Source organism: Sturnus vulgaris, chromosome 1, assembly GCF_052056855.1.
Source record: "Sturnus vulgaris isolate bStuVul1 chromosome 1, bStuVul1.hap1, whole genome shotgun sequence".
Taxonomy (NCBI): domain Eukaryota; kingdom Metazoa; phylum Chordata; class Aves; order Passeriformes; family Sturnidae; genus Sturnus; species Sturnus vulgaris.
In genome coordinates, this window is record NC_142243.1 from 81540993 (window position 1) to 81562977 (window position 21985).

A 21985-nucleotide genomic window follows, 5' to 3' on the forward strand; every position below is an offset into this window, starting at 1 on the left:
ATATTCCAATTGAGCAGAAATTCAGCACTTAAAAGTTGCATAAATTTGTGTATAATACCTCCATTATTTCCTCAGATACCATATTCCTTTGTACAGTATTAAAAAAAGTGATCTTGTTTTACTTTTTTTTGGTTTTTTATCTTTTATTTGCTCAGATCTTGTATGCAGTTTAATAAGTATATTATATTCTGTGTGCTATAGTTGCTTTTAATTTAGATTGGGTTTCAAGCTGAATTTTTTGATAGCCCACCCAAAATAAATAATCTAAACAAAGAATAGAGTTGTTTTGGTTTTGTGTAACAGTTAACGGTGCCTTCTATAACAGTAGAATAGAATGATTTGTCCTCTAGTACTTCTTCAGAAGAATTTACAGTAGGCATATTAGAAAAACCCAAAATATATATAATATTGTGTCTAATGACCTGAAATTCTCATCAAAATATTATAACTTCCCTTATGTGAGATTCTGACAGAAAAATAAATTTTTTCAGGGCCTCCATTTAGTCTTTTCAGCAGGTATGCAAAGGCTATGAATGTTAGAATCTTTTCTAGTCTCATTCTGGTCTGACCCAAAACACCCAGTACTTTAATTATCTTTTCTGTTGACAAACCTATGGAACCATTCTTCAGTCTCAAAGATCCTTCGACAAAGGGCAGATTGCAAACTGCCAGGAGGTATTTCCACTTTACCTCATGCATTTCCTTGTTTGAGTAAGAAACTGGAGGAAACCCAAATAAAATAACCCAGTAAAAGCCAATATTCTCTATATCCCTAAAAAAAAGGATAGCCATCATGCTCTCCCTTCATCATGATTTTCAGAAAAATATGCTAGAATTTTCCTGACCTCAAGTCAACAAGTATCATTCAGGCTTCCCAGAAAAAGTGTCTAACAGCCCATGTCTCTTCTATTTTGTATAATGTGACTAGAAATGCTGAAGAAACAGATAGTTATTTCTCATAAAATCCTGTAACTTCTTTTGGGAGTTACAGTAATTCCTTTTGGGAGTCTCATATTATAAGCTCAAACTGCAATGTAATGCGCGGCAGCACTTCCCAGTTAGCCCTGTAACTGGTCACCTGAGCTACATTTGGCATTTTCAGTTTGGCATGAAAATCATAATAGCCAGTGAGTACATACTGAGGTTATGTTGGTAATTGTCATGGGAAGACATTATTCATTGGGAAAATAAAAAACATGAACAAAAATACCTGTTTCATCATCTAAAATATAAATATTTTGCTTTCTTTCTGGGGAAGACTTAATGATCTTCAGTGTAATGATAATTTTAACTAAATACGGAAATGATTTGCCTATCTAGAGACACAAGGCAAGTCTGTCTCTCACCTTATATCTACAGCTAATGTTTAAGATGTTATAGGAAGAAAAAAAAAGCAAATGAAAGCAAAAAACTGCAAAGTAATCTGGCTATATTTGAAATGTCAGCTTTTTCTGATTATTTGAATAGATTATTGTCAAAAAAAAGAAAAAAAAAAAAGACAAGAAAAGTGATATTGCCTGATCAAAGAACCAGATAAAATAAAGTTTGTGTTACTACAAGACTTTGTGCAATTCCTCATGTTTTTGTGTTTTTTGAGAGAAATTAATCTTCCTGTACAAGTTAATTCAGTCATTGTCAGAGTAAACTGAGTTTTCCAAAAAGACATCAAAGATACAAGTTGCAATCCTATTTTAAACCTGTTTACTGTTAGAATATATATGCTGCAGAGAAATGAAAATCACTATTCAATATTTTGCTGCTCATAGCAAAAAACCAAATTAATGAACATCTGAGTTAGAATTTATTAAAACTATAATTCTTTATGAATTGACATGAGCATACTTGCTACTTTTTCTTGCATAGTAATAGATTTACAAAGTTATGGTAAATTTCCATGCCTTTAAAACTTTTTATTTTTGCTTTCAGGACAGGGAAACAGAGAATGTGAGGATCACAAAAACCTTATACTATTAGAGTTCAGAGAATAAATTAATTGCCCTTAAGTACACAGAGGAGAAATCAAAGAAATATATAAAGTGTATATAAATCCTGACTAATTTTTCTTATGCAACATCAGTCAAATTTATTATAAGATTAATCTACAAAACACATTCTGACAGTGACAAGCCATATATTGAGTTCCTCATATGTCTTGCCCAGCGTACTACTTTGCCATTCCATGGGGTTACATGAAATACCAGTTTAAACTTGGATGAAGAGTTTTTGTTAGACACTCACAGAATGATTCTGGCATCAGTGGAATTCTGCCATTCCATAATGGCAATAAAAATTCTGGTTCTAAAAAAAAACTTCCATGCATATTCAACTTTTTTTTAAATGATATGACTGTGTTTTGAGACTGTTTGACTATATCTACAGCCTTTCCCTCATTCCCTAGAAGGACCACCTGGTCATAAAAGTTCCTGTCTCTAGCAGTGACTGTTTTCCTGTAAGAAGTCGCTTTTATTAAGCTGAGGATAAAAGAGATGCCTCAAAAAAATTTAATTTTAATTTCATAGACAGCAAGTCCCTGTTACTGTCTATGAAGCTTTTTTTTATTAAAGATGTGGATTTATTTTAATCCAGGATACATCCTGAATGTATCTACCTTTTTTCAGAATTTAAGATTTACTGATTAAGACCAAAAGGTGAGAAAATCCAGATGCTACATTATCATGAAAGTAGAATCTGAGACTATTCTAAAACCTGGGTTATTTCCAAAACTAGTATCTTCTCCAATATTCTTGTAGACAAAAACTGAAACTATTCTGCTTTGTTTACATCCTTCTACATGCCAGGTATGGCAGTGGCTGCCAGAATATCAAAGAATATCATCCCTTTCCAGTAACACGAAGAAATGTTGAAGTTAAACAGAAAAGATGCTGTTAAGTTACTAGCAGTCTAAACTGGAGAACAGAATTACTCTGAGAATTTTTTTTTTTTCTGCCAACAGCCACTCAACTATGAAAAAAAGAAATCGTACACACTTAATATAGAAGGAGCAAATACTCACCTTGATTTTCGCTTTTCGCACCTGGGACCTTTCAAAGATGTGACGATGTTGAAGGTCATCGTTGGCGATGTGGACGAACCCCCGCTCTTCACTATGCCTTCCTATGTCATGGAGGTTTATGAAAATGCAAAGATTGGGACTCCTGTTGGCACAGTAACGGCACATGATCCTGATGCTGCAAGCAGTTTAGTGAGGTATAGTAAATCCAAATTATATGGGTTAATTATTCAGTCATGACACTGAATTTCACAAGCTTAAGGGTTAATGACACCTGGAATGTATGAAGACTATTTTAGTACATAAAGGGAAGCATAGGTCGGAACAGTGTCACGATCTGTCTGTATGGATTAGATTTAGTAACAACCTTCAGACTTTATTTGGTTTGCACTATAAATCCCATCATTTCAGCAAAGGTCTGATTTTCCAGTGGTATCCTGCTGTAAATCTGTTATATATCATAGAAATGTTTTCCCTGTGTCTGCCAGAATTGCACTGGCCCTCTGCACACTTGCTGCACTCTGGATGTCCCAGGTGCTTATGCAAGACAGCAACAAGTTTAGATATATCTTCCTTATGGAGACAAGCAGGTTCATTTTTGCAAAGCTTTGGTTGAGGATAAACCAAATATTTTGTAATATGCTTCAGCTTCAGTGTAGTTTTAAAAGAATCAAGTATGTGTAATAATGATTTTTGTGGAACAGTACATGAACTTTTTGTGTCAAAGACGTTAGTAGATTTATAAAGCTTCCAAAAAATAGCCACAAAAACATTGCTATGCTTTTTCTTTCCGTGATAGAATGATATAGCCTTCGGAGAAATCATATGATTATATCCTTGGAAAGCAGTTTTTCTTAATCAAATTAGTTATATTTAGTCTCCTGACTGAGTTGAAATCTGCTTGAAATCATCTTGATAAGATGAAACAATATTTTCAGAACAATGAAAGCATCTGGCTTTTATGATTCTTTTGTGATAATAGTCTAAGATTTCAGATTTTTTGTCAGACAATCAATAAATGCAATTTCTTAGTGGCAAGTTATTGCCTTTGAAAAATTTCCATTATGATATTTGTGCCTAAATCATAACATACATAATATAATTTTGCTAAAAATAGCTGCCAAATGCCTGAAGCTCTAATACTATGATTCTGAAGCTACTAACACAGTCAGACCAATTACTGTTGTGGAAGTTTGGAGTAGGAAGGACAAGTGCAGATTTTACTAGTTTGTCCATAATTCAGCTGTCTGTTGCCCATAACAGTTTTGTCTAGAAAGAGATAATTTTGGCAAAAGGGAAGCAGCAGCAATTTGTACAAAGTCTGGGAAGGTCAGAAGTAGATTTTCTGGGTGAAACAGGCAGTAATTTGGAGACAGAGGGATCAGAAGGAAAAATATTTCTAAATATTGAGCTTTTTGTACTTGCTTTGTTTTGTTTTGTTTGTTTGTTTGCTTGTTTTGGGTTTTTGTTTGTTTGTTTCGGGGTTTTTGTTTGTTTGTTTTTGGGTTTTTGTTTGTTTGTTTTTCCAAATCTGTATTTGTAACCAGTGGTTGAGTATCCATATTATTAATATAATTGAGGGAAAAAAATATTCTTGCTTTTGTCTCTCGTGTTTTTCCCTAAATTCACATATATTTTTGAGTTGTTCCTTCCATATCACTGTCTCAATGGAGAAAAATATGGAGTGCTAACATAACCTACCAAGCCATGAAGATCTGAAGGGAGCCAGTTCTCACTCAGTTACGTGCTTGTGGAGTTTGGCAAGGGCAGTGGCAGCTCAGATATCCTTGGCATTGTATTGAGACCAGGTCCACCCTTTAGCCAGGCTTTATCCATCTTGGTGGAACTAATAGTGAATGTCATTTGTGAGAGTGTGGGCTTTTTATGAAGATGCTGATTCTCTAAGGCCCAAACTAGCATGTTGCTGTGTGGGACTCTAAACAGACACCAGGCTGCGTTTGTGTACCCTCAAGTTTTCCTTGAGCTTCCTGCTGCGGGAACAGAAACACTGCTCTGGGAATGGACAGCTCCAATCCCCCTTTTCTTACCTCAGCTTCACACAGAAACACTGATGTCGTACGGAAGGGCTTTGTATTGTCTCAAGATCTGGCTACAGCTTGGAAACTATGGGTTGGAAGAGGTGTGACCTAAGAAGTGGGACAGACTACATGGGCTGAGCTACTGCTCCACTTGGAGGCAGGGTCCTGCCCCCTGCTCCACTCAGAGCGATGAGCAAAGGAGCCACTCAGAGGTGGCTGTATTTCTCAGAAGCCTCCAGGCAGTGCACTTACGGCCTTTTGTGCTACTTTGCAGGAAATGTCTCTTCTGTTTGTCGGAAACCCTGCTGTCTCAAAGACAGTCAGAAGTAACAATGTCATGTCTCTTCTTTGTTTCCCCACAATTCCTAGTTAGTTGAAAATGAAAATAGTGATCGTAAAAATCTAACCAGGAAGATTCAGTGTAACTTTCTTAGAAAGCAGAGATCACAATTTCCAGAGAAGATAGGTACAGATAGGACTTACCCTCCTGACCTCTCTGCAGCACGGGAGTAACAGGACAGCGCTTCTTGTCCGAATGGCTCAGATACATCTCCAAATACTGTCATGCTACAGGACAAGATACAGAGCAGAAATTTGCTTATCAGACTTTCCTCATCCACTTGTGCATCCTTTCCACTTTGTGTGGACACTCGCTGCTGTTTATGAGATTGATGAAACATTTAGGCACACAGAGTTGAAACCATATCACTTTCCTGCTCAGCTGCTAAAAGAGATACAGTGCTGTGATTTGTTCACTGCCCAATTAAGTAACAGTTTATTTTGATGGCAGGAACAACTCTTGTATACAGAATAATGGTTGGAAGTGTAGTTAAGGTAATTAACAGTGCTGAAATATTTTCAAGTTATTTGAACTGAACACAGAAATAAATAGCAGCACCTATTGCTATCAGTAGAGGGAAACAAAGTGGGTTTTGTCCTTATTTCCTCACTGCAATTTAATCATAGTAATTTCACATTGTTCCTGAGCTGAGCAGTCTTCAGAGGGCACTGACTTTTTGCAAGTGCTTGTAATAGTGTTTTAGTCTTTAAACTCCAGCAGAACAACCTCTGTAATAACAAATGTTGCAGCAGTGGGGCAACGATGTTGTAACAAACAGCGGTGGAGTCTTTTTATTCAGTATTTATCTGATTGGCAAATTGGACTGTTCTAAAGGTTTTTTTTGTTTTTAAGTTGATCGATGTTTTTTTCTTTGAAAAGTAGAAATGCATTTTCAGGGAAAGTGTTTTAAATGCTCTGTTGTAAAATAAGATTATTACTCTACTGAAATATGAAAAGCAAGATAGAATAGAATGCATGAGAAATGAATATATTAAAATTTCATCACATTAATTTTAAATATAAAGGGGTTTTGAGTAGTTGGACAATCACTTAAAAATTTACCTAAAAAATTGTTTTCTAAATCAACAGAAAATATCCCTATTTGTAATTCATTCACATTACTGCCTTGTAGGAACATTTATGAGAAACTAATCCCTTTCATTGCTTTGTGTCAAGTATTCTGCTTCCATACTCATACTTTTGTTGCTTGAAAAGGTCAGAGTTAAGTCATGACTTATAATAATATCTAGTGTGCAAGTGGGTCTTGAAAGGTCTCTTCCCACACAATATGGAAGAAAGCATGATTATTAAATGCTCTAATTAGAATCTTTTCTTAGTCCATTATTCATTTTAAATCTCTCTATATCTACTTAGAAATTATGTTTTTTTCTTTCTTCCTGAATTCATACACAGAAGATTTGCATGGAGATTAGGGGTGAAAACAACTTTTAACTGGCCAGGCACTTATGTGTGTTGAGAGCAGCCCTTGGCTGTTAGTGCTGTCTCAGGGCAGGGCAGCGCCTCTTGAAACCCTTACATCTTCCTGTAGGTGTGATCCTTGGGTGGTGAGTCCACCCAGCCACAGCACATACCCCAGATGATCCTTGGAGCTTCCCAGCTGCCTCTGGTCTGTTGCCAGTGGCAGGGTTTCCAGAAACATAACGCTGCAGCTGTTCCCCAAGCCACCTCCAAGGCAGTGATTCAGAAAAGAGCTAAGACGTAGCTTTCAGATCATGACATTTCCTGCAGCTGTGATATAATAGTCAAAGTAGTTCCATGACATGAACCAGTTCCCCCAGCATAACTTCCCGGTTTGATAATATGCTTTGAAGAACTGAAAGCCTTTATTAACCTTATACACTTAAAGTTGTGCTCGAGAAATAAGACATCCCACTATAGAAATACTGTAACATCAGATCACTCCTTTGAGTACTACTTTGTCATGAGTGATACAGGAGGTAAATCACTGTTTTGAGCATTAATGATAGGACCTCTGCCCCTGCTAGTCATGTTTTTGCACTCATTTATTACATTTAATTTAGGTTGATTACATTTCTGAAAAGAATTTTTCTTTTCCTGGTATCTTATAGAAAATTTCTGGTGAATGGGGTGCAGGTCCTGATCAGAACTCTGCCTGTGACAGTAGTGTCAAATGATAAGAATGATAAGCATATTCTCTTTTCAGAGGGTCTACAATTGCTTTATATTTTGTTGGTCCTTGGAAGATTGATTTGTTATATTGATGGAATTCAACTAAATTCTCTCTTGGACCCTAATCAGGCTGTAATATATCTTACTATAATGGGTTTCATTTACAAGGATTGATCAGCTATAGGAAAGTGAGGAAAAAAGTGCTGTTTTGGTTTTGGGGTTTTTTTGTTTATTTTTAAAATTTTATGCTAAAAGTTATTTTTTATTTATTTATTTTATCCTAAAAACTGACCTTTAATTTTGTGCTAAGTTGCTGAAGAATAAAAGTGCAATCTCAGTCATGATCCTGGCTTCCCACTTTTCTAATGGTCTTATGTGGTTTCCTTAAAATGGATGATATATCATAATGGTTATAATACATGTACATACTAATGAGTTCAAAAGCTTGCTTTCCAGTAACACATGGTATGTAGAGACTCTAATAAATACATAGTTCCCTTGTCCTACTTTCATTTAAATTGACAACTTTCCTTCTTTCAGAAAGAATACTACAAAGTTAATGAATTACAGGTGCATAGGATTATAACAATTAATGTGATGTAGGAACTTTTTCTTCATTTCCAGCATTAGGTAGAGAAACTTATTTTAACTTTTTCTGCATTGATTGTTAAAGATAGTCATCTTTTAGATTCATCTGAAGGTAAATACTTTCTGTCATCAGCCTTTAGAAAGTAATTTTAATTTTCAGTAAATGGTATTTTAAGAGGCATGCTCATATGTAGATGAAAGAACATACCCCATAAGTTTTATGAATTCCTATTATTATTTCTCAAAGTCTTAAAGACAGGAAGTATTGTGAAAAATTCAGGTTTTAGACTTCTAATGTAAAGTTTAAATTTGCTAGAGGTAGAATAAAACCTCAACTTGTGATTCAAATTAAAGAGAGGTGCAAGAAACCTTTCAACTGCATGAAAGGATCAAAGGGAGAGGCTGAAAATTAAAATTATATTTTGAAGTCTGAAATCAGTTCAGTTTCTATGCTACTCATCCATACGCTCAGCAGGGAGAAGGGATAAGACTGTTCCCCTTCTGCAAAGTACAGACATCCTTTCTCTTACTTATTTTCATTTGTCTTATGTGCTCTTTGAATGTCATATAAGAGGAATAACATCCATTTTTTTCCTGCTGTCCTGTGCACAGCCAGCACGACTTCCCTAAGGACAAGTCCTGCTGACCAGTCTAGTGGCCTAATGGAGTGACTACATCAGTGGACAAGGGAAGGGTTACAGATGCCATTTATCCGGACTTCTGTAAAGCCTTTGACACAGTCCCCCACAACATAATTTTCTCGAAACTAGGAAGAGATGGATTTCATGAGTGAACTTGGACTGTTTGGGGTGACATAATTGCAGCTTCCCTTTCTACCTGAAGGGAACCTACACAAAAGATGAACTATTTACAAGAATATATAGTGACAGGACAAGAGGGAATGGCTTCAAACTGAAAGAGAGTTGTTTTAGCTTAGATATTAGCAAAATAATTATCCTCTGTGGGGGTGATAAGACAATGAAAAAGGTTGCCCAGAGAAATTGTGGGTGCCACATACCTGGATATGTTTAAGACCTGGTTGGATGGAGCTCTGAGCAATCTGGTCTTGGGCAAGGTCTCACTGCCCATGTCAGAGAGGTTGGAATTAGGTGATATCTAAGGTCCCTTCCAACACAGACTATGACTAAATGAGTCTATGACTCTGTTGACTATACTTAGGGCAGCTTGCTGAGATCAGTGCCATCATCTAGCATGACCATCCCTCCCTCATATGGCCGTGGGGGAACATGTGAGATTTTCCAGATCCTACCAGGCCTGTGCTGCTGAAGACAAAGGCAAAAATCCACCCTCCTCAGAGGAGACCTCAAATCACAGCTATCATAATCCTTCAGTATTCTCTCTAAGATTGTCAGTAAACTGAGAAAGAAAAAGGACACACTATTTTGAGTGGCTGGAGAGAGGTAGGATTTTTTTCTACTATTTCTTCACTAATTCTCCATCTGATTTCACAGTGAGACTTCACAGTTTATAGTGTTGAAGTGAGAGATCTGTTGATGTTTAGTTCTCTGAGGCCTAAATTAGTTTTGATTCTTGTCAAATTATGTGTCCTAGGTCTCCCAGTAACAAATATGTCCGTGTCCTTTAGCAGGAACTGGTAAGATGTTCTGACATCTCTTCTGACTAGGAAGAATCCAGCTCAGGATAGGAGTCAGAATGCCACATCAACCAGAACCACCAGCATCCCTTCCTGAGGGCTGAGAGAGAAAACACACACACATCAACTTTTTGACCATGAAATACTGATTTTTCATGCCAGAACATCATCTTTATGTTTCTATAATTCCTACTGACTTTGGAATGCCTCAAGTATTAACGTTCTTTTATGGTTTTAGAGTCAGCCTTCATATCTGAACTTCTCTAGGGTGTAGTCATTTGATAAAGTCATGCAACTCCAATAAATAGGCATAAATATATCTATCAATCTTGGTTTTATTTGGTTTAGTGTAGAATATGTAGAGAAGACAAAAAGATAATATGTAAGTAGAATACCATTCTTTAGCTGGTAGGTAGAAAAGTAGGTGTACCTGTAGAGAAGTAGCTGTATATGTAGCTAGCTTGTAAGAGAAAATAAAAGTGTTTCTCATCTAACACTGACTGCACCTTATTTCTTAACAGCATCTGAATGTTAATATCTTTGAATAACAAGAAACTTGGCTATAATAAGATATAGTTCTTCCATCATCTCATCTACCTGAAATGCTTTTGGACAATCATAATACTCTGAAGAAATTCATAAAGTCATGAAAAGAAGACAAACCTTTATCTTGCTTGAATTCTGAATTACGCATTGAAGGATGTGGCCTCTTCTTAGCCTACACTGACTGGTAGAATTAGCTAGAAAAATGATCAGTGATTAACTCATGTAGATAGAAACTGCTAGCTAGAAATGATGAGTGTCAAAGGGCTTATTTCCTTAAAATGAACAGTGTTCCAAATTTCCTGTGTCCAATGTGAGCAGTGTGCTAGAGGATGGGAATGAGAACTTGAGCAGGAAGCTGATTTCTGCATAAAATTCAAACCAGTTAGTGGCTGCCCTCAGGGGCTTTTCTGGGAGACAGTGGGTCACTGCTGTCAACTCCCCTATGTCCCCTGGGACCCAGCAACTCACATCTCTAGGACTAGGACATGGAACGCTGCCACTCTGGCTGAGCTGAGATTTCCGTATGAGAGGTGAAGAGTCTTGTATAGAAACAACAAGGTACTGCTGATCAACTGATGGATGTCAGCTGGCAGCCAGCACCAGAGATAACTCAGCAGGAACAGCATATTGAATCAACTCCCTTTAAATGCTGTGAGAAGAACAGTATCTTTCTCAAAGTTATGCTATGGCTGTTTGAAAAGAAAGCAAAGGAACAGTAAACAGAGGGATTACCTTCTCCAAGTTATCTCAAACATATTTAATTTTCACACTTGAAAAGCGCAGTTGAAGGCTGTAGTTCACAGTAGCAATCTTCTGCCAAGGAGCTCTGGAACATCGAATGTCTCCTTAATGTACCAGACATGCTGCAGGGAGAAAATTGGTTACCTGCTGATTGGCATGACTTCTGACTCACTTCACAATTGCTTTTCTCTTCTCACTGAATTTTTTTGAACTATGGGGAAATAAATTGGCCCTGGAATGGAGGTAGTGTAGTGCAAGACAGTCACAGCAACAGAATGTCTCCCCACCACTTCATTTGGCTTCAAGGATTTGCTGCTGGTTTCCAGGCTCATGAGTGCTGCTGTCAGGAGGCAGAGAGAAGATAAAAGGCATGCCCCAGCATGGGCCATTTCTTGTTGTTCTCCAGCTGGTCAAACACTGAGAGTTACAGCTGGCTGGTTCTCTTACTCTTTGTCATAATGTATCTCCTTCTCTCACCCTATGCAGTTACTTACTCTTCCTTTTCTAAGATATTTTATATAATGAAATAAAATTTTCTGTACTTTAAATCTACCTTTTTTTTCTGTGAAAGTTTCTTGCTTAAATCTTTAACTGAATAGGTTTCCTTATAATAACATTTGACTTTTAACTGATAAGCCTTTAAAGATATAATTGGTTGGACAAGGTTCTGTTATCTTCTCATGGAATTTTTTTAGTAACTTTTCGTAACCATTTTCACTTGTTATTTGAGAACTGGCTATTTGCTTATGTCTCAAAACAAAAGTTCAAGGAAGTACTGTGATCTTTGAATTCACATCTGGCTGAAATTTGTCTTTGGAAGTTTATTATCAATATGAGATTTGTAGCCAGGGTAGAAATATGTAACAGAGTTCATTTTTGCAGTTGATAAATAGGTTATTAAATGAAAAATGACATAATGAAAAGGTAAGTTAAAGATTTGATTAGAAACAGAAACAGACAACTTAAAACCTCAAAACTATTTTAAAAGTTCAAACTCAATGTTCCTTCTTAAACACAGTAACTAGAAGAGAGCCACACCAGAACAGTAACAGCCTATGCCAGTTGTCTATCCAGTGATAAACTGGTGTTAATATTAAGACAATAATTTAGGTAGAGAGATTCTGAAAATGCTTATGTCTTTTTGCTTCAGAAGCCTTCCTAAAAGGTTTGGAGATCATTAGTATTTCTAAACTACTTTAGCACCTTTGAAATTTTTCACCATTTTAAGCATTATTAGAATCTGACAGATTTAATACTGAAAGCAGATTTATATGTTCCATAGTGACCTTCTGCCCAAGGGCCACTATTCATATGCATTTCTCTTTATTTCCTAATTGATGCAAATACTTTTAGTTTTCACCAAAAATGGGGGGAATATCTGTCATCACTGACCCACTGCATCACTAAAAGACAGGAAGTGAGGAATGAAGCCAGAGGAGCCAGTGGCTTGCTTTGTTCAGAAGGATATGGATGAAGCCGGGAATAAACTTCCATTCACTGACACTGCCTAATAAAAATGTGTCACATGTTGAATTTCCCAGTGTTAGCAGGATTCAATTTTGATATTTAATTTCCTTCACATTATCTTCAGATAGTGTGACTATTAAATTTTCTATATTCATGATACTTTTAAATGAAGTTTCTTTCAGATTGGTTTCTGTTGCTGGCTTACATGTAAACAGTTTTTGGAGAGCTGTTTATCTAGGCATGTCTCATTATTAATTCTCTTTATTAACATGTGCCATGCAGCTCTGATGTGCTAATTTAATGTGCAGTGGTTATAAGCATGCCAAGTCACATGACATTGTCATGACTAAATGTCTATAAATAAATATCTCATATAGATATTTGAAATTAATTTTTGAATTAATGCATTCTAAGTGAGCAGAAACCATGAACTGAGTTAAGGTGAAAAACCTCTTTTGAAATCACTCTTTGAAATTCAAAACTTGCACTATATCTTTTTGTAGTCTAGAAAAAGCATCAAAAAGCAATCAGTAGATGTGGAAGGAAGGGCAGGAACAGAAGGGAATGACTGTGTCTGTTGTCACTATTACTCAGATGAAAGTATTTTTTTTAATCAGTTGAGGTAAATTCAGAAGCTTAAGTAAAGTATCATTAGCTCTAGAATGTGCTCTATTTATAGATATATTGGGTCTCTATTCTCAACGTGTAGATAAATTAGTTACTAGTACTTATAAAGGTCCAAATTGTTCAGCATTTTGTAAAAACAATGAATCTTGTTCTAAATATCCGTTTACATGACAAAAATGAGTTACTCTACCAAGAGAGTTCTTGTACAAAATATTTTTAAAGCAGTTGGAAGCAGAACTTACATTCCTAGGTTTTCTACTGTGTGGGAATACCTTCTGTAACTTGTTTTACTGACAGATTCATGAAGGTTGGGGAACAGAGAAATGAAGATAGCTGCTTTAGATATGATACACAAAGCAATTGTAAGGAAGAATCTGGAGTAATGAAGGAGAACTGAACATTTTAATTATGGGAAAACCTAAGGAAGTAACACTCTCTTATTTACTATATGATGAAGAATTGTCAATCTGTGAATATTTCAAACTGTATGCAAAAGTTAGCACATGAAAGGGAAGTGCTACTGTATAAAAAAGAAAAAAAATATTCTATCATCATTGGAAGTGTTAGTACAATAAGTTTCCACAGAATTATTTTGTTTTTATTAATGACACAGGAAATGCAATTCAAATTATTAATCCAATCCTAAATTCTTTAAACAGAGTGGAACACACTTAGATAACTGATTTAGAAAATGATGTTCATATTAAAAAAGAAAAAAATACCATCTTTTACAGTATGTTTATGAAAATGGTTCGTTAGATGATCACAATTCATCAAAAAATCAAACATCAGTTTTTCTACACAAGCTTCATTTTTGGGATAGATTTTTTTTCCCTGTGCTTTGCTCAGAGGAAGTGATAATTTTCTTATAAGTCATATACACAAAAAAACAGCTGGATATTCATATTAGGACTTTGTCTCACTGAAGCCCAAACTAAAATTAAATATATTTTTAAGATACGGTCTACAAATAATACATAGCCCTATTTTTATGGTTCTGTGGTCAGCACAATAGTGACTAACAGAATAGTCACTGTGCCTGATGCTGATAATAAGCAAATAGTGTCCGGAGTAATTAATGTTTACAGGGATGAGATTCTTGCATTATAAATTTATTTGGATTTGCCGAACATACTCCATAAAAACAGGTCAGGAAAGAATATTTGATTTCTTTTTTTTTTCAGCAAATAATCCTTGCTATCAGGAGATGCCTAGAGTCAAGAAAAACAAAGCTATACTAGGAGAGAAGTAATTAAATTTTATCACTGCATAACTGATTGTAAGCTCTAACAGTAAAAAGTCTCCAAGAAAACTGAAGGACAATTATGATTCCCATGCTTTCTCTCTTAACCTTCTAGTTCATCCTGTAAAAGATGTTTGTGTACCTGTGTATGTATCTTGCCCAACACAACCAAATATTCATTATTTCTGTGTTAAGAGTAGTATGATCAAAACATTCCAACTGTTTTTCCTAGCTCAGTTTTCCGACACTGCTAAGCATAAGGCATGGGGGCATTTCTCCATCTGAAGCAGATATCTTCTGGAAAAAGTTTAGATGACAACATGACTCTTTAGCAAATGTGGCAGCTTTATGGATTTTTAGAGGTTGATATCAGTCTGTCTCCATGATTTTGTAAATAGTTAAAAGGTAATGCTGTCTGTGGATATGGGAGATACAACTTCTCCACTGAGACTGGCACAGTCTTAAAGAGGTGATTATAGCTTGTAAAAATAAGGCCATATAAAATAATGCCAAAAGGATAATTGTGTGATCCATTTTTGTTCTTTTTTGTGATATGTCCCCAGAGGATTCCAATATTCCTCAAAGCAAAATAAATGCCTTTGGATGTCTGCACCATCCAGCATTTCATGATCAGTGACTGATGAATGTTCATCAGGAGTTTTCTTTTAATTCCTCTCCTGAGTTTACCAAAAATGGAGAACCACACCAACTTTCAAAAGTGTGTCAGCAATGACTGCTGTGTATAAATTCACTAATTATTGTTCTTTTTTGGCAATATCACTGTTTTAGTTTTGTCGTGGTGCTTTTTTTTTGGGGGGGTGGGGGTTTTTTATTGTTTTTTTTTTCTTTTTTTTTGTGTGGGTGTTTTTGTTTTGTTTGTTTTGGGTTTTTTTTAATTCAGTTAGCAAACAATGTCCTCTGAAAAAAATAAAAAATTTTCCTGACTTAAACTCTTACAAATTGCTGCATCACCTTTCACTCTTCATTATGCTGAAAGGAAAGATGGAGAATAGGCAGAAAGAAAGATATTCTATCCTAGCTTTGGCTGCTTTGATTTCCAGTGACTGAACTATGGTTCTTTAGCAGCTGAAAACACTTGAGGCATAGTAAGAAAATCTGGAGTTCCACAAGGCAAGATAGCATACTGCAAGGCAGATGTAAATACTTCTTGCAGGTAGGAGAGGTGGGTTCAAGTTCTCTCCAGTAAGGAAGATCTACCCTAAGTCACCACACCGTATTTAGCTTTTCCACTGAGTGTCCAATCCTTTGACCAGTTAAGGTGACTCATTCAGATTTCTGCTTTCCCTTCTGAGTGCTTTCTTTCTTTTACCTTTTCACATCATCTCTGCCTTTAATATATCATTCAATTAAATATTTATTTGTTTGCTTGCTTTTGTTTACACAACTGGTATAAATAAATACATTGGGAGAGAAATAAAACTTATTTTTAATTGTTTTGAGCTTGGCAACTTTTATGTGTGTCACTCTGTTACACTTCTGGTGATGTAAAAATAAGAGCAATTGGATGAGACAAATAATTAATTTTGACATTTATATGCCTTCTGTATATTAAATATATATGGAATTTCACAGAATGAAAGCAAGGATGACAAATTATTGGGAAAATCAGTAATGGAATATAATTTATTTTTTTCTGGAGTTAGTTAAAAAGGCTTAGAAGGGTTCTGTAATTGCTTCATTCGTTAAAAGCCATTGTAAATGATTCCAGCTTTGAGAAAAAAGTCTCGTCAATCTCTTCTTTTGTGCTCTTTCCCTCTGCTTCCATTACCCACTTCAAGGCTTTTACTTTCCCTGCTAGGCAAAGTGCCCAGAAGCCAAGGGAGGTAAAGCAGGGAAGTTTAGTCTTGCTTCTAGGGTAGTGTCAATGGCTTTTCTGGGAACCAGATGTTTCTGGTACTCTGTAAAGGTTATGTACCAAATGGCTTATATGTCATCTTGTCATCGACTTCATGTCAGAGAGTCATGCTTCAAAGCAGGAATCGAGGCTGATCACACTGGTTTGCAGTGACAGGCAAATAAGCTGAATAATAATGTCTTAGTATCTGCTTTCTTTTCTGCTTTTCCATTTCATGATTTTTAGTCAAAATACATGTGTATCTTACCTTTGACAGGGTTGTATACTGCTGTGCAAAATACTACCTGTTAGCAATTTATATCTTTGTGACTCACAGTGGAAATATTGTTATGTATCAAAAGAAATAAAACATTATGAAAGAAATGAAATATGGTGTTCCTTTGGGTTTCTCCAAATTATAGATTTTTTAGGTTGTTTTTAAAAATGTCTATGATTTTAAAAGCTTGAAAGTAATATTCTTATATAGCTTTCTGTTACTTTGGATTATATATACTGCAATGAATATATATATTAATCGTTATATTTCTTCATAGATATTTCATTGACCATAACACAGAAGAAGAAAGGTATTTCACCATTGATGCTAGTACTGGGACCATTAAGACTGCCAAGATCTTTGACAGAGAGGAGACACCTTGGTACAACATCACAGTGTCCGCTTCTGAGATAGGTAAATAATTTATTTGCACATAGTATGAAAAATAAAAATTAGAAAGGAAAATAATCACTCTCAGATTTTAAGAAAGACTACTTTAATATGTTATGTTCTTTTTAGCATCAGTGGGTTTTTAGCTAGTCTGGATAAAGGAGAGTTTTGTGTGTGTGTGTGTGAATACTCTAACTCCACAGAACAATTAAACAAAATGCCACATGCCTATGTGATTTCACTGCTGTAAATCTGCCACATTTCTCTGCATGGGACATAAGGCTGTCACCTTACCCAGAAACATTTCTAAGCATTCAATGTCCTAAAACCAACAGCTTGTCCCATTTGTGTTTCACAATTCGTATGTCTAAGAAATTAAGACTATTTAGTACTCCCTGAGAAATTAATTTATACTTCACAGATGCCTAGTAGTTTCTGGTTATGTCTCCAGCCTTTTAATAGGCAAATTGACAAGTAAAGATACAATAAAGACTTACCTGTGCATTTGAAAGTCCTCTAACTTTGATGAATTTCCATTGCCTCAGATAAGCCTTGCACTGATGGAAAACCATCTGGCTGAGTAGTCTGAGACAAATATTTCTACTTGAGGCAAGCAGAGTTTAAAATGCTTTTCAGTTAACCTTTTTATTACAGGGTCTTTTATTTTTCCACAGTCAAAGTTTTAAATTTATAAAACTCAACAAGGCAAAAGAAGAGAGAAAATGTCCCATCCTGGACTGATAGATTCACTCCTTCTATCCTTCTAAGCACTATTGATACCATCTTTCAGTGGCAATGATTTTCATCAAAACTGTGGAATGCCTTTGTATATATATATATCTATATTTTTTTTTTCATTATAAAATGCAGGTTTTACCTCTAATAGGTTCCACTGACATTATTGAGCCTAGTCTGCTTTCATCTGCTTCATCTCTAAGTTAAAATTTAATCTATTTTGCCACTATAGTACTAGCACATGCTACAAAATAAACAGCATGAATGTATTTCATAAAGGCAACAAATTGTTTCTTATTATTGTGCCTACATTCACAACTAAATTGACATTTTGGGCTAAGTGTTTTTCTATAGTGAATAATAGGATCTAGAATTTTATGATTAGCTCTTTGAAAAGGTAAACACTAACACTCCTGTGTGCTTGACAGTGCTGACATATGTAGAATGTGCTATTTCAATTCACCATGAAATAAAATATAATTAAAGCCTAATCATAAACAGGTGCACACTGTTAATTTTAAAAAAGATTTAAAAGCTACATTGGGACACTGAAAAAAAGGAGTAGTCATGAGTCCTTTTTTGGAAACCATTGAAATGTAATTATTTTCCAGAAAGAAATTTCAATAGCATAAAACTTAAGCATAACTTTCTCCATATTACTTGTTTTATATAATCAAAAGAGTGCTTGTACATGTATCATGCTGAGAATAGTATAAAGAAGGAGGACTATGTTTATAACTAAACCAGAATGGAATTAATTGTGAGAATTATACTCTTTTCTCCTTTGTTTTGTTTTGTTTTGTTTTTATTGGGAGGAGGGGGTTGTTGTTATTGTTATTGTTGTTGTTTTTTAGATACTCTGCTTAGAATTCTGTTTCAGGTGCAATTTACTGCAGGAAAACAGAGATCTGATTTTTTTGTCCCTTGCACTGCCTTTGTTATTGTTAAAGCTGAGATTGGAAAAATAAGTAAATATACAGTGTCCATTGGAAAAACAATTCATTTATGAAAAAAGGAAGTGACAGTAGTGAAGAAGAGATGGATGACAGACAGACTGACAGGCAGCCTAAATCACTGACAGCCTTTCCTTGTATCTACTTCCCCAACAATTTCCTTATCTGCAGTAATTTGGAAATTACAACACTGTTGTTCTCTTCCAAATCCATTGTGAACTTAATAACTGAATTTATGGTAAAGCAAGGAGCATATGCTGTGTATAGCCAAAGCTCTTCCTTTAAGTGCTATCTATCCCACATCTAGTCTTATGGCTTTTGCTTTCAAGCTCAGGAACAAGGTATTGCAGAACTAAAAAAAAAAAAAAGCTGAAATATCGGTCAAAGGCTATGACCAAAGTGTTATTCAGCTGTGAGGGTGGTATTCCTTAAATTTATCTGGCATAGTGGAAGGCATTTGCAGTTTCTGACAACATTTGCTTGGCCAAAAACACAGCAAACCTGCAAGGATCATAAAGATTATATTACTTCAACAACAGGAGGTGCTCTGTGGGTATAAAGTGTTGTAGTTAGTTTCTTGAAGTGTTTTCCTCACTTGACTTTGTGCTACATTTCACTGATAGAATTCAGTTTCTACCTATCAACCTTTTGGCCACTATTTTCAACCAGGCTTATTTTACATAAATGAAATTTAGAATCGACATTATATTTCTACCCTTAAATGTGTGGTATCATCATGCTTCAGCCTTATTCTTTCTGAACCTTTCATAAGGCATTTACTTTCACTTTTAATCTCTGTATATGATATATAAGTTCTGCACTGATCCAATGTCCTATCTGAAATCTGAGGAAGCCCTACCACTTTGCTCTGTGGGAGTAATGCTGATGTAATAATCATCAGGTTTTTTCTGTTTATGCTGTTACTTCTTAAAGCACACCATTATTATAAGAATTGATGGGCAATGCTTTTCTTTCTTTAGCATGCATTGCTCTTAAACAGCAGCATACAGGGAAGAAGAGTGGAATTTTAATGTCCAGAAGAATCTACTTTGGTTATTTTGGTACTGGCACTTCCTGAAATCTCTTTGTGATATTAGGGAATAAGATGATAAAGTAGTACTATAGTTTATGTTGAAGGATATAGAAGCTAAATCTGGGGCAGGGGGAAGGAATAGTAGTATTAATAGTAGCAGTAATACTTTAAAATACAGATTCACATAGAATTATTACCATTTGATTGACTTCTTAGAAACTCTTTGAAAAAAATTACAGAAGTCTATTTGAAAGAGAGAAAAGATAGAATTTGCTTGACTCTAGTAAAGGTTTTTGAACAAGTCTTTGACAAGAGTAATGAATAGGAAAGTACAGAGCAAATGCACAATATTTTATAACAGATGAAAGACTGATTTAGAGGAAAGAAATGCAGTCATAGTAATACTGATAATACAATCTGTCCCTTAGGAAGTGGAAAAACTTAAGGCTGAACTATTTTAAGGACCAGCGTAGAATCTGTCAATTAAAAGTCATTATAATGATAGCACTCAATGATAGGAAGTGATTCAAATTCCAAAATTACCTCTCTAGCTGGTAAGAATTAAGGAAGATTGAGAGAGTTCATGAGAGAACAAGACACATAGAAGAACGAGCTAGATAAATGAAGGGTGAAGTGGATTGAAAATTGTCTGGAATGGCAGGTTCAAAGGGCTATAAGTAGCAGCCCAAATTGCAGCTGGAGTCCAGTCACTAGGAAGTACTCACAGAGTCTTATGCAGGATACAATGCTCTTTAATCCCTTCATTCATGAGGTGGTATGTGGAGCAGAGTGCTGTCTCAGCCACTCTCACTCTCTTTGCAAATGACACAAAACTGGAGTAAAGGCTGAAACATCAGATTGTCATGCTGACAACCGGAAGGATCTCAACAGGCTAGACAAATGGGTGAACAGGAAATGAAGAGAGATTTAATAACAGGAAATGCAAAGTCCAGCACTTGGAGAGGAATAATCCTATGCACCAGTTCATATTCAGGGCCAACTGGCAAGTGAGCAGCTTTTGAAAGAAGGATGTAGTGGGAATCCTGGTGGATGAAAGCTGGACATGAGCCAGTGATGTGTCCTTGTGGCAAAGGAGGCCAATGCCATTCTGCACTGGGTGAGAAAACCTGTTGTCAGTAGGCTGAGAGAGGGGGTCCTTCCCCTCTACACAGCCCTGGTGAGGCCACATGAGCAATCATCCCAGATCTGGGCTCCTCAGTACAAAAAGACATGGATATACTGCACTAAGTCTGATGCAGGTGCATAAAATCATTATAACTAGAGTATCTCTCATATAAGCAGAGGCTGAAAAAGCTGGGATTGTTCAGCCTGGAGATGTGAAGGCCCAGAAGGAGCTTATCAGTGTGTTTAAATCACTGTCAGGGGGAGTCTAAGAGGTGACTAAAGATGATCAACATGAAGAAAGACTCATCTGAGTAGTATCCAGTAAAATAACAGGAGGCAATGTATGGAAATTGAAGTACAGAAAATTCCATTTAAATCAAATAAGAAAAATGGTTTTACTGTGAGATCGATCAAAAATTGGAACAGGTCACATTGAGAGGGTGTGGATTCTCTGTCTTGGAGACATTCAGAACCCAACTGGACATGGCCCAGGGCAATGTACACTGTAGATCCACCGTTGAACAGAAGACTTGGACTTGCAGATCTATATAGGCACCTTCAAAATCAACGATTATGTGAATTTTTGATATTGGGAACTATGTTTTTAATGTGGAGGAGAAAATAAGAAAACAGAGCAAACCAGTTTCTTTATATAGTTTCCAGGTGATGTCAACATCAAAAAGTTATTGGAGTTAATAAAATACTGGTCATTTAGTTGGATAATAACTGTGCTTCTAATTAGAAATGTGATTTTTTTAAAAGCAAGTGCTTATATTTTGAAGATTTTAAAGGTACCTTCTACTGGGAAGTTTTTGCATATTTGTCTTACGCAGCTGGTTAATATATCAGTGTGTAGAATGGATTTGTGGGTTTATTAAATCATCAACAGTTTGGGGATCGAGTTGTGGTGCTCCTGAGTTTCTGCAAAATGCTCTGCCATGGCTGAAAATGGGTGCAAAAATTTGTTTTTGAGGGCTCAATATAGAATTCTTAATTTGTAAAGATGTGGAGAGGCTGTACAGAACAGGAGAACTGAAATAATGGTGTTTCATGACAGATTCTGTCAGATCCCCCAGATTTAATGAAATCCAATCAAGAGACAGCAAAAAATGACCACGTGAAAAGATACAGTATGTACAGAATTTGAAACCATAATGGATTAGAAATCAAAATTCTGAAGAGACATCATTATGCAGTTGATTTTACAGAAAAAAAAACAACAAAAATAAAAATCTCCAAGGTGTTAAAAA

General features: G+C 35.7%; 1 protein-coding gene across 18 annotated transcripts in view; it reads left to right on the forward strand.

The window, feature by feature from the left end:
• Positions 1–21985, forward strand: part of CDH18 (cadherin 18) — a 490532-nt gene that overhangs the window by 437943 nt on the left and 30604 nt on the right. For all 18 annotated transcript variants that reach the window (XM_088170648.1, XM_088170626.1, XM_088170705.1 and 15 more), the window contains 2 exons: positions 2954–3207; positions 16777–16913. In XM_088170648.1, coding sequence (XP_088026774.1) covers positions 2954–3207; positions 16777–16913 — 391 coding nt within the window. The remainder of the gene's footprint in view (positions 1–2953; positions 3208–16776; positions 16914–21985) is intronic.